Raw genomic sequence first — 13,584 nt, 5'->3', positions numbered from 1 at the left:
GCTGCTGTCTGATCTACAGCACAGATCTCCAGATTCGTCAACAGAACCACTGACATCCTCAGACCTTTCTCTTAAACAAAGAGACATTGTCTTCATTTTGCTTTTCTCTGTGACACGTTCATGCATGAACACACTGTGCACATGCCACGGGTGATTTGCCCCTCCCCCTGCAGGTGGGTCGAGGTAAGTAAAACAGTGGGAGGAGAATGGTAGACTGTTGCCCACTTTTTGACATTCCAAACACAATTTAACATGAGTGGGGGTTGCTTTGAATAACTTTCAGGACACATGGTGAAGACAAATAAATGAGGTCATGTGATGCTGAAGAGAGAACCTTCGAGAGAAGTTAACAAAGAGGAGTTCCTGGTTCATAGACGGAGATAAACAGCAGTTTTTAAAAATTCAGCCTTTTTCAATAATTGCATTTCAGAGAGAAAAAAATAGAAACGTTCTTGGCGAAGAACGAGTCAGGAAAATAGCTAATAGTCATGATATATTTTTATGGATTCAACACTGTCTTAGGTTACTTTCATCAGAAGACAGAGGCCTGGTTTGCTCTCAGGATGCTTTGTTGGAAACACCAGTTCCTCCTCCATCCCCCACCCCCAGCTTCATGTCCAAGGCCAGTGATGCTCTCTGAATCTCAGGACACTTTCCTCCTGTACATTTAGCAAACTTCCACCAGTGGGGAAGGCTGCTATTTCTGCTTTGTGTGAAGTGTTTTTGTGCCATCTGGGCTGGCTGGATGACAGCAAAGATAGTAAAGAAACATTTATCAAGAAAATCAAAGTCAGTCTTGCCAAGTGTGGTCTAGAGAGATGTGCTTCCCCGGTACATCTGCGGCTCTCTTGCTGCGGGGAACCAGCTCTGCTTTGAAAAGAATCAGGAGGACCAACCTTAGCTGACAGCGACTGTCACCTGCTCGTGACCTGGTGGTTCCAGTCACCAAAGCTCTTGGAGATGGGGTACCGACAAGTGCCAAAATCAATTCTACTCCATTCCTGTTCAACAGAACTTTCGACCCATTGAGTGGAAGCAGAGGGCAGAAGTGAAAGGTTCGAAGTGGATCAGAGAGTCTCTAAGGGCAGAGGGAGCGATGCTTCTTAGTATGTCTGGACCAGGAGAAGTGGGTGCCATGGAGACATCATTTTTAAGCCTCCAGCTGTGAGACTGGCTCAAGAGTACAAGACACAGCTACAAGACCAGTTAGTGGTTACTCAAGGGGAAAGGGAAAATCAGTAAATCAGGTGAAAGGGGTCATCAGACCTAAACATTTAATGGAGCATGTACACATGTTGACTTTTAATGATGTACACATGCCTCTTATAATGTCACTTCAATAAAAAAAATAAATTGAAAAAGAATACAATATCCTCTTGTCCTGTAAAGAACACTCCAAAAGAGCTGAAAAGTGTCAACAAACTGTAGAGGAATCCTCTCCCAGGCGATTGGCCTGTGGTGTCAGCTCACAAGATAGGGAGGGGAAGAGTGGCCCCAGCAGAGAAGAAAGAGAGGTTGCTTTTGTGTGCCTGTCAGACCAGACAAGTTTCTGGCACTTCAGAGTGTCTCCAATTGTGTTTTTGTGCAGCTCACTCTGTGATAGATGTGTCATTCCAAGAACCCAGCCTGGAAATTGGCATGTGCTAGATTAAAGCAATAAGAGAAATGAACAGTTGGAGATTGTATTCTTGGAGGAAGGTGTTTGGGAATCTTTAAAAATGGTATCTAGAAAAGCTTTACTATGTGTGTGCTCTGTGGACCGGCAGCCTCAGCATCACCTGGAACTTTAGAGAAGCACCCAGCAGGTCTTGCACCAGACTTATTAAATCAGAATCTCTCTGGGGTATGGGCACTCTGTGTTTCAGAGCTGAGTAACTCTTACACATGCTAACGTTTGAGAATCATGCTTCTCTGCAAGGGTTCACATATAAGTGGTTCTGTTTAATATCAGTCCATTTGGATAAGGGATCAAGAAAAAATGTAATTATAATAAATATAAAAATCAACAGGCAACTATAAATCAGAGACATTCTGCAGGGAAGAAGGAGGGGGAAGGATAGAAACAGGGCTGGGAAGAACACAAGGGACTATAGTGATGGTACGTGGGTGGTGGGAATTTCACAAGGACTACCTGAGAGGAGAAAGCATACATTGCACAAAAATGAAGAAAAGATGTAAGTGGAAAGAAAGAGAAGCAAGGTAATTAAAGGTGTTCTCAGTGGAGGGTGAATGAAATAAAGACAAAGGAATGGGGAGGAGAGAATACACTGGTCTCAAGAGATTGGTCATAAAAGACTTGCATACAGTGTTTTGCTACAGTTAGTGGGCTGGAAATAGGATATGTTGTAAGGTAGAGGGCTAAGTGAGACTGAGATTGAGAAAGCTGTACAATTCCTGGCATGATATGTTCCAGGGAGAAGGTGATCATGATGCGAAAGAAGCTAAGTTTGCAGGAAGTAGGGTGAGGGTTCACCGCTTTATCTCCTACTTTCCAATAGTCTTTCTTCTGTTTGTTTTTCTCATCATCTGGAACTGATAGAACCTTATTTTACTGAGACATTTAAAAATGTTGAATAATGGTTATAGTAATATCTTTTTTCTAATTTCTGACTTTAATGGGATTGCATTTGTCATTCACTGTTGTGCAGTTATTCCATACAGCCTGAATCCTGCAAGGGACATTCTCTGCTATTTGTAGTTTATTACAATGTTCCTATGATTTTCTCCTTTGACCTATAAAAATAATATTCTAAGAATAGATAACCTAAGGTTGAGCCATCTTTGCATTCCTGGTAGGGTTCATTATATATAAGCCTTCTTCTAGATGATAGTTTGAATCAATCTATTTTTAGTTTGGATATTTTTGAATAATAACTGGGATGATTGGCACTGTATCCTTAAGAGCTACACAACTCCCATTTTCTTATGGCTACCTACATTATAGTTTTGTGAATTTTGTTAGTCCTAATTAATGTTTTCCTGTTTCTCCACGTTGATATCTTATTCTACCTCATCCTTCTTATGGTAAATTATAATCTATACTGCTGATCCTCTTCTCCTCTTCTTCTCTAAGCTGGTTCCACAGCCTCCTTTACTCAGGGTATTCTTGATTGAGGGTGGAATAATAATACATGCCAGGCAGCTCTCCTACCCACCTGTGACTATGCAGGTGCCTCTCTTTTCCTTTCTCTTTCTTCCTCATAAGCCTGTCCTTTTAAAGTATTTTTTAAAAAAATTACATGCCAGTGTTTTTCCAGTCTTCTTTCTATGGGCTCTGTATGGGTTCTGGTCATGAGGATTGCATGAATAATAGGTACACCTTGGTCTAGAGGGAAACTCTTTTAGCTTTATCTTTTTGAATTGAGATAAAATCAAGCCTCAATCATTTTAAAGTGGACAATTCAGTGGCTTTTAGTCCCTCACAGTGTTAGGCAACCATTATCTCTATCTAGTTCCAAGAAATTATCAACACTTATAAAGGAAACCCTAGCGCTATTAAGTAGTTGTTCTCCAATCCTTCTTCCCCTAGTCCTTAGAAATCACTGGTCTATTTTGTAGCTCTATGGATTGACCTATTCTAGATCTTTCATTTAAAGGGAATCACAGTATGTGTGGTCTTTTGTGTCAGGGTACACAAATGTTCATAGCTTTTCACAATAATCAAGGCATGGAAATAACCCTTATGTTGATCTACCGATGAATGGCCAAACAAAATCTGACATATCCGTATGATGGAATATTGGTCAGCCATAAATGAAGTATTTATGCATGTTATAGTGTGGGTGAGACTTGAAGACATTATGCAAATGGAAGAAGTCAATCTTGCTTATAAGCTTTGGGGAAGACAAGCTCAGAGAACTTATAGTTCATCTTGGAGGCAAAGTTGGGGAAGCAGGATGAAAGCCAGAAATCAATTTTAAACCAATATAGGCAGAATCTCATCCATTTATGTGGCGTTGAGTGCTTCTCAGTTATTGGTGTTAATAAATTGAAATTCCCATTAAGTAAGTACGAGGCCAACGACGTTTCACGGGCTCTGAGCACCCCCGGTTGACACTTAGACATCGGGGGGGCTCTTGATGCTGGAATTGCTTTTTCTTTTTTCAGTAAGAGATGCGAAAAACCTTGTACCTATGGATCCCAATGGCTTGTCAGATCCCTATGTGAAACTGAAATTGATTCCTGACCCCAAAAGTGAGAGCAAGCAGAAAACCAAAACCATCAAGTGCTCCCTCAATCCCGAGTGGAACGAGACATTTCGATTGTAAGTTAAAATTAACCCTGCCGCCGTGGGTGGGGTGGGCTTGGCTTGTGGGTCACCAGAGATTGGGGATTTCCTCTTCCACTCTCTATTTCTCTCCCTCCCTCTCCCCTCCCTTCCCCTCCTTCCCTCTCTACCCTCTTGTTCTTCTCTCCTCCTTTCTCCCCCTCCGTCTGCTTTTTTTTTTTTTTTTTTTTTTTGCATTATAAGCCAAGTAAAAATTAGAGCCTATTTTTTTTAAAGAGACTTGAGAATGTCTGTGGTGGGGGAGTGAGTGGGATAGAATATTGTGTGATGTGTTGCTAGGTGAAAAGAAGTGGCAGGAAAAGCTCTGGGCTTCAGCAAACAATGGGACATAACCTGTTGGGTGTGGTGATAACCACCTTAAGGTGAGATTATGGATCTTGTTGGGTGTGAAAACTCCCTGCCAGCTTCCATGAAGGTCTTCTCTGGCTAGGCCTCTACGTGTCCCTTTTTTTTTTTAATGCATCTGTGTTAGCAAGTATTTGTTATATCAGCCAATATTTATTGAGCATTTATTATGCACACAAGCACTGTCTATAGTGAGCTGACTTTGTTGATCATTTCATCTTCATTTGACCAATTGGGTTTATGGAAGCTAAAGGATATGCCCCAAACCCCACAGCAAATACAGGATGGTGTGGGCCTCAGCTTCAAACACACTAACTCCAGAGGCCACAGGCCAAAAGCGTGATTTGCATGTCTTAGGGCAAAGCTGGGGCCCATCTCAGTCTCAGTGAAGGACATGCCTGACCTATTGGTCATTCCCCCCAACTCTCATCAACAAGACTCTTCCTCCATACACATCCTTAGCCTTATCCTCAGCCCACATGCAAGTACATGTAGTCATGTAATGGACACCATACTTATGACAGTGATGATGCCCACAGAATTTCTTGAACACCATGGGCCCTGTTGAGCTGTACAGCAGCAGTGGAGGTTAGAGCTGCTGTGTGGGAGTTGACCTCAGTCCTCCCCTTCAAGTCACAATGTCACACAGGAAAGCTGTGGCTCCCTGGGGAGCTCCCATTTCCTGGGATGGAAATGGAATATGTGTCTTGGAACAGCTTGTAATCCTTACAAATTCTTACCTTCAGGCACTGTCCTCTTGTACATTTCATCTGCTTGAGAAATCTTCGTATCCTCCACTGACGTTCCTTTTACTTTTACAGCCAACTAAAGGAATCTGACAAAGACAGAAGACTGTCTGTAGAGATTTGGGACTGGGATCTCACCAGCAGGAATGACTTCATGGGATCTTTGTCATTTGGGATTTCTGAACTGCAGAAAGCTGGTGTGGATGGCTGGTAAGGAATATTTTGCTTTGAAAGCTTGATCCATTAAACACGGGATGAAATGTTTCCTTTTCTCCTAAAAATGAAATATTAATAGTCACTAGACAATGACCAGTAGATTGGCTCTACCGCACAGATAGACTATATTTAGGCTTTGTGCTAAAATAAAATATCAGTTGCCAATATTTTAAAAATCAGGACGTTTTCATAAAAATCTGGACTTTTGGTCAAAAAGCCCGAACTATCTGGATACATAGGGCCTTGTGGGCACCAATTGAGAACAGCTGAAAAGTGAACATCCTCTTTCGCTGGTATATATGTTTTCTGGTCGCCATATTTCTCACTTCTCCCTATTGTCTTACATGTACCCCACTTCACACAATGACTGGCCTGACTTGCCCCACAGGCACTAACATGGCTCCCACAGTCACTCAAAGGACATGGGCAACCACTGTTAGATTTAGACCCCTTAAGAAGATGCTCCTTCTTTGGGATGCTTGCCAAGCCTGACCACAGAGGTGCTGGGAGGTCACTGTTGTGGTCAGCTGATGTGTCTCCTTTGGAGTTTTTGCTCTGCTCCCATTTCCCTCTCAGGGCAAAAATAGCCTTGCTTGGTATTACCAACAAAGAGGCTGAGTAAGCAGCCCTGGGCACTTTGCTCCACAGTTGTCTAAGTGGCAGAGTTGGGCCCAAGAGAGCAGTGTGGCACTTCATGGTGGGAGAAGTGGGGATCAGCACCTGTTTTGTTCCTTTAAGAAAAATTGTCTCCTTTCTGAATGACCTGATTCAGGGGGCTTTTTCAGCGTCAAGTGGAAGACAGCCAACATCTAACTGGGTTAGCAAAAAATGGGGAGATATCATTGCACCCCACTGTTCCCTTAGCTCATCTTGGCCTCTCCTGCAGATTCTTCATAGGTGTCTATCCAGAGAGCCGTGGAAAGCCACGTCCAGTTACTAGAGACCCATCACGCAGAACACCGACATGCCCTTCCCAGAGCAGAGCTTAGGTGGGGAGGGTAAACCTTGAGGAAGAAGTTACTCAACCGGACGGTGACAACATGACAAGGGGTGTGCAGGAGGGCAGAGAGGAGGGGTGCCAAAAGCCAGAGAGGTGTGTTAGGGCACCGTAGTTAGAACCAAAGCCAGGGAGGTGAATGGCTGCTGTGGGAGGCGGAGCCACTTCTCAGCAGACAAGCAGTGTGGAGATAACCGTGCGAAGCTCCAGGTAAAACTGGCTACTGAACAGGGCAATGAGATCGTGACTTTGCAGCTTCCCCACCTGAAGAACAACTCACTTCTGCTTTCTAAACGTTAACTTTGCAGAGTTGGAGCAACATCTCTGGTGGCCAGTGACTAATAAGTAACGGAGGCACGAGGCAGGGAATGGCTAGTTAGAAAATGCCTGGCATGATGTGGGCACGCCGCACCTGCTTCTCCTCGCCTCGTCCCTGAGTTTGGACGCTTTTCCTTGGCCGTGCGGACCTGACTCTGCACACTCGCAGCCTTAGCTCCTCGCAGATTTTATGCTCCTTCCTCTTTAAGTCAAGAGGTTAAAGAGAAAGCATGCAGGATCCCCACGGGAGATAAGTGAGACAGGAGAGAACATAATAATAATAATTATATGAACAATAGCTACCACTTACGGACTCTCACAGATGCCAGGGCCTGGGCTGATGGTGTCCCAGGTGTCCGGGAGTCACGCGGTGATGCCGCTGCAGTCACACGTGCAGAGAAAGTACAGCTCCTTTAGTTACTGCGATGGACCTAGGCTTTCTCCTATAGCGTAGAGAGCTGGTGGCTGAGGAGAAGGGATGTCATCTGGCCCAGCTCGGCCCCTAGCGCAGGGTCCCTGTGGCAAGACCGTCCCCGCCGTCGGTGGGCATCACTCCTGCTGCCGGCTGGAGTCCAGTCCTGGCCTGTTGCCCCGGGATTGAGGTCCCTCTGCACAGTAGCCTCTTTGTCCCATTTCCAGCTGCCGCCAGGATGTCCCCCCAACCCGAGGCCATCCCCCCTTGCGCTCCAGGGCCGCACATTTCTGAGTGCTCCGCGGAGAGCCAGGCGTGCCACCCCAGAGCCGCCATTGGCACTGCCCACTGCTACCAGGACTCGCTCTCCATGCAGCCCCTGCCCAGGGTTCCAGCGGGAGGCAGCACAGCCTCTCCGCTCGCCCGGTCTTCTCCTTTCCTCCCTCCTGTGGTTCTCCAGGCTCCAGAGGGCAGGGCAGTCCTCACAGGTGTCCGCCCTTCTTCCTGGGCTGGCACCTGCATTGCCCACTTCCCCGAGCAGGCAGCAGAGTGCAGAGAGCACAAAGTGGATCCTGGTACTGGCCGGCCCATAAGGAGTAAGTCCAGCGTGTTACTGCACGTCCACTTCCGCCATCCCCCACTCCTCCCAGCAGACCGGGGGCGCCACTGTCCCCAGGATCAGAGTAGCTGAGCAGAGTGAGGGGCATGCAGCCCAGGCCCCTAAGTGACAGAGCTGGCGATCTGGTACAGCCTGGGATGCCAGTGCCTAAGCTCTGTCTCACGCCTAAGCACTGTCTCACACCCTGTGGACATGGGCTTGGCGGAGGCCTGCAGGGAAGTGGGTTTTGACCTTGGTTTTGTGGCCTCGGGGGAATCATTTCACCCCTCTGTACCGCAGCTGCAGCCTCCGTTCATCAGGCCTGTTACAGAAGCCCTGCTCGGGACACTCGTGGCGTTGGTGAAGTCACAGTGAGGGAACGTTCGCAAATGCAGTGCTCTCTAGAGTTTACAGACAAGTCTTCTTCAGACTTAGGGCCGAGGCATCCACAATGCTGTCTGAAAGCTACGTCTACCAAACTCCAGAAATGTGGATTCCTGTCCCGGGAATTCTTTTATCCCCGGATGATCTTGGGCCAGGCACACCGCCTTGCTGAGACTCAGTTTCCCCACCTGGAAGGGGGTGAGCTCCTCCGGGCTGCTGTTGTGTGTCAGAGCACGTGGCAGGAGCAGATGGGCAGCTGTGGAAACCCCCAGATGTGGGGCGCCAGCCTCAGGCTCCCCAGCCGCTGTCGGGCCCGGCTCTGTGCATTCTTTGTTTCTAATTTTATTTCTGCTGTCTCTCTCCTTTCCTTTCCCCCTTGTTTTCCAGAGGTTCATTTACTGTATTGTTGGTTTATTTTCTCAAAGAACTGTCTCTAGGATTCGTGTATCCATTCTGTGATTCTGTTCTCTCCTTTTTTTTTAAGATTTGTTTTGTAGTTGCCTTTGAATTTCAGTGAATATTGTGTTTATTTGTTTTTCCTCTCTTAGCCTGCCCAGCTCTTTAAAAAATAACGAACAGGCATCAGAAGAAACACATATTTTCCTCCACGTTTTGATGTCATGTTTTAGCACCGGTTGCTTGTTCGAGCTCTGTCTGCAGTTTTCTTTTTATTTTCTTTTCTAACATGCTTTGTTGAGGTATGTTTTTTAATGGCTGGTGTTCATTTTCTGTTTACATTTTTATTAGTGATGTTAAATGACAGTGCTCGTGCCCTATAATCAGAAAATATGGCCCATGCACTTTTTTTTTTTAAAGATTTATTTATTTATTCATATGGAACTGGGGTATAGGCCAGAAATGTGAAGGGTAAGAGGATTCACCAGAGACAGAGCGGGGAGCAGAACAGGCAGATCTACGAAGTACACTGCTGAGGGGAGCAGCGGGCGGGTCAGGAGAGGTCTGCCGCGCCCTGTGGTCACCTCCGGGGCAGGCGGGGATCAAAATCATGCGGAAGTGGCTTTGGCTTCTCAGTGCTGTGCTTTAACCTGCTGCGCCACTAGGGAGGGCCGGCCTATGCACTTTTTAAAATATTTTTAAGATTTTTAATATATCCATGACATCAACCTTCATTTTTGTACAATGTATGATTTCTTTCTTTTTACCCCCAATTTACATAAGTATGCCCTTACTGTTTCTAACTGGTCTGTGAATTTGTCAATAAAAAGATTCGTTTGAATATTTGTGGTGTACACTTTTTAGTGTTTATTAAGTCTACCTTACTATAAAGTCCAAATCTCATATGCCTTCATATTTCCCTTTTATGTTTGTTATGACCTAAATCTATATACTTAATAATGGCATTTTGATCTTACTACAAAAAAAAAAAAAAAGATAACTAGGACTTTGGAATCATACTACCTGGGTTAAAATTCCTGCTCTTCCCTCCTAAGCTGTGCAGACTCGGGCAAGTGATTTTGCCTCTCTGAGTCTCTTTTTCCCCTTTGGAGATAGTAGTGATAGTTATGTCCCAGGACTGCTATGGTATTAAATTACTCAGGATAAGCAAAGTGCCAAGTGTCTGGCAAATAGTGAGTATTCATTGTTAGCCATCATTTCTGGTAGGATCATTAGCAAACAAATGTAAACAAGCAATAGAATTATACAGAATCTCTTTGCCCAGAGATAATCACTATTGACATCATGTAGTTTTTTTTCCTCCTTGTGTGTGAAAAAAAAAATTAAATCTTATTATATAAACTGTTTGCAGGTTGTGTTTTTCATCTAATCGCGCATTATGAACCTTTCCCCTAGCACTCAATCAGCTTAGGCAACATCATTTTTAATCATTTCATGTGGTCAGTAATTCCATAGGTCAGTAGTGCCATGATCTGCCTCATCTTATATGGGATCATATTCTTATTATAAAATGTGCAGTGCTTACCTACATAAATAGTCCTATAGCAAACACACTTGTCACGAAACCTTTATGTATAGTTTTAATTATTTCCTGGTTTTCTAAGCCTGGAATGGATGGCTTTGAATATATTGGCATGATTATTAAAGTGCTTGCCAAAATGTTCTGCAGCTTTTTTCAATAAATTTATACTCTATCAGTGTTGTACGAGACTTTTTATTTAAGCCACCCTGTGAATACCTGGCATTATAAATTTCATAGATATAACACAACCATTATACATAGTTTGTTAACTAGTTATACATAGTTACATATTACATATAATATATATTCACATACTTATTTGTTGCTAATTATATAGAACATTATCGTTTGATATTGTCACTTGTGTATTTATGAGTAACTGTCTTATATAATTCCCTGTCATTTTCTTATTGATTTACAGAACCTTTTATATAAGAAGGATTGTCTTTGCTGACATGTTAACAGTATCTCCTCTTTTCATGTCTTATGTTAATTTTGACAATATGCTATTTTCCTCGTGGTGTATAAGGCATTCAGCTCAACTCTAATCAATTTACCAGACATCAAGCCTGCTTGCCTTCCAATTCACTGGCTATTAGCTGAATTATCCATTCTAGTGCTCATTGTCTCTGATGGACTTTTGAATTCAGTAATTATAACTTTTTTCTGAAAGTAATCTTTCCTAGTCTCAGATTGTTTCCTTTTCATAAATGAATTCACCACTTGAATCTCATCAAAAATACGACTTAGATGTTTTCTAAAATTTTCTTTCTTTGGCAATGTTCAGTTTCACGTGAGGGCCTTACCTGATTCCTCATTGCTTCTCTTTATTTGATGAGTGCTTTGTGTCCTGTTATTTTCTTTATTTGTCCAGCTCTCCAGGAGGGTGAGCATAGAAATGACGAGTGTGCTTGCTCTGATATTTCCGCTCCAGAAGAAGAGAGGAAGGATCCTTTTGGGGTTTTTTGAATTTTACTTTGTCAGATGAGGGGTCCTGTTCCCGCTAGATATTTGGGAGTGGGATTCGGTAGCAGACAGCCTTGTAACAGGCCATTCTACCATTCCACGAGGGGCTTTGTGCACCTCAAAAGGAGCTCCTGTTCCTCTTTTCTTTTTTAAAGATTTATTTATTTATGCATACAAGGACTGGGGTACAGGCCAGAGGTGTGGGGAGTGAGAGGATTCACCAGACAGAGTTCGGTGCAGAACAGGCAGACGTACTGGAACACACTGCTGAGGGGAGCAGCGGGCGGGTCCGGAGAGGTCAGCTGCGCCATGTGTGTCAGCTCCCTGGCCGGGGATCGAACTCATGCTGCAGTGGCTGCAGACAGCTTCATAGTGCTGCCCTTTAACCCATTGCGCCATCAGGGAGGCCCCCTGTTCCTTTTTTCTATCAGGCACAAATGCCCTTATGTTGAGGCAGCATGACGGTAGTCTGGCCACAGCAAGCAGCGTTAGGTATAGTGATCCAGGAGCCAGCATGGGCATCGTGATCCAGGGGCCAGCGTGGGCATCGTGATCCAGGGGCCAGCATCCCACACTTCCTTCATTGGTGACCCCACACCATCCTAATGGCCTGACCCCTTGTGGCTAGTGGGGTTCAGTTGGGCTCCCCATGGATTGGTCACAGGGTCCACATGCCCACTTATACATTATACCAAGTGTGAAACCCCATCTGCCTTTAGACAGTACATGCTCGAGGCATCAGTAATATTCAGTTGTGCTCCGACAAAGCTATTCTTTGTCAGTGCTTTACCTCTTCATGTGACTAATAAAGCCCTACAGGGGGCTGGCATAGGCTTAACATACTGTGACCTCACGCTTGCAGGTGTTAGCAAGGAGGGCCCGCATTGGGGAGAGCCCTTGGTAAACAACTCCCTGGACTTGGACTTGGGTGATAGTGAATTGCAACTATTATTTTGCTGTTACTTTCTGCTTGTAGCCAGTGATACTGGCTTTCTTTCCAAGAAAGAGATAAAGTGTACTATTAAATTTATCACAAGAAATAACAAGTTAGTGGCAAATCATTAAGTTGATGATAATATCCAGCAGGACCCACAAAGGTGAATAAAGTTTGCCAAACATTGCTCCATGTTTTCTTAATTTCACTTTAATTTGACAAGATTCCTGCAAATCTCTGCCATGTGGCTAACACACTTCTTGATTTCCAGCAAGTATACAGCTGTTGTCTTATTTTTGTATTTGTCTTGGTAATATCAATGGAAATTTGAAAGGAGAGATTTGTATATTAAATGTGGAGATGGAGAGGCTCCAACTGTCATCTGTGGTTTGAATCACCTTTCCTCCTATTTTTAGAAGGTGCCTGAGAAGATTAATGGATGGAGACAATTAAACATTGGGTCAGGAAGTCTCTTGAAAGTGAGGAGTTGGATGATCTTTTCCCCCCTCCCACCACTCGAATTCTTCTGGAATTTCCCTTTTCCTTCCTCATTCCCATCTCATCATTTGACTAGGTAGAAACTTCTTTGTGGTCAGGAAACCAAGGAGATCACCCTGTTTATTATGTTATGGGTAATGCCAGGAACAGCAAAGATGCTGCCTTTTCTTGAACACTTGCTAAAAGCCAGGGGGCTCACCATTCTACATTCATTATCATCTCAGCTACACAGTGATCCTATGGATGAAAAGCAAATTTTGCTCCAATTTATAGATGAGATGAATCAAGCCTCAGAGAGCCTTCCAAACTTATCCAATTATTCCAGGAGGCGATCACAGAGAAGCGATTTGGACCTGGCAGGCTTTGGCTCCAGGCTGTGTATTTAACCTCTGAGGGGTTCCATTCCTCACTCTGGGGAGGTTGCTGCAGAGAAAACATCTTGGAGTTAAGTCCACAGTCACCTGGATGCTGCTAAGTGTCAAGGTGCCTTCATGTATAAGGGCAAGTGGTGGACATACTGGGGTGTGTGATGGGACACATCAACAGTGGGAGACCTTCACCCCACCTTTCAGAATAAAAAAATGCTTGGCAGACAAAAACAGATAAAAATCATATCACACTGAATTTATACTTAAGAAAATGGTGTTTGGGCCTTCCCTGGCGGTACAGCCGGTTAAAGCGCAGCTCTGCAAGCCGGCTGCAGCCGCTTCAGTGCAAGTTCGATCCCTCGCCCCAGAGGTGACCCCCACGGCACGGCAGACGTCTCCTGACCCACCCGCTGCTCCCCTCAGCAGTGCACTTTGTAGATCTGCCTGTTCTCCTCCCCACTCTGTCTCTGGTGAGTCCTCTCACCACCCCTGCATGTCTGCCCTGTACCCCAGTTATGTATACATAAGTAAATAAATCTTAAAAAGAGAGAGAGAGAGTGGGCCCTCCCTGGTGG

General features: G+C 44.5%; 1 protein-coding gene across 2 annotated transcripts in view; it reads left to right on the top strand.

The window, feature by feature from the left end:
- Positions 1 to 13,584, top strand: part of PRKCB (protein kinase C, beta) — a 281,444-nt gene that overhangs the window by 187,607 nt on the left and 80,253 nt on the right. For both annotated transcript variants that reach the window (XM_004692061.2, XM_004692060.2), the window contains exons 6-7: positions 4,108 to 4,264; positions 5,455 to 5,589. In XM_004692061.2, coding sequence (XP_004692118.1) covers positions 4,108 to 4,264; positions 5,455 to 5,589 — 292 coding nt within the window. The remainder of the gene's footprint in view (positions 1 to 4,107; positions 4,265 to 5,454; positions 5,590 to 13,584) is intronic.

This window comes from Condylura cristata, unplaced genomic scaffold (genome assembly GCF_000260355.1).
Source record: "Condylura cristata isolate star-nosed mole 26May11 unplaced genomic scaffold, ConCri1.0 scaffold00032, whole genome shotgun sequence".
NCBI classification, from domain to species: Eukaryota; Metazoa; Chordata; class Mammalia; order Eulipotyphla; family Talpidae; genus Condylura; species Condylura cristata.
Note: the sequence above shows the minus strand (reverse complement) of the source record. Positions and strands in the feature narration are given on the sequence as shown.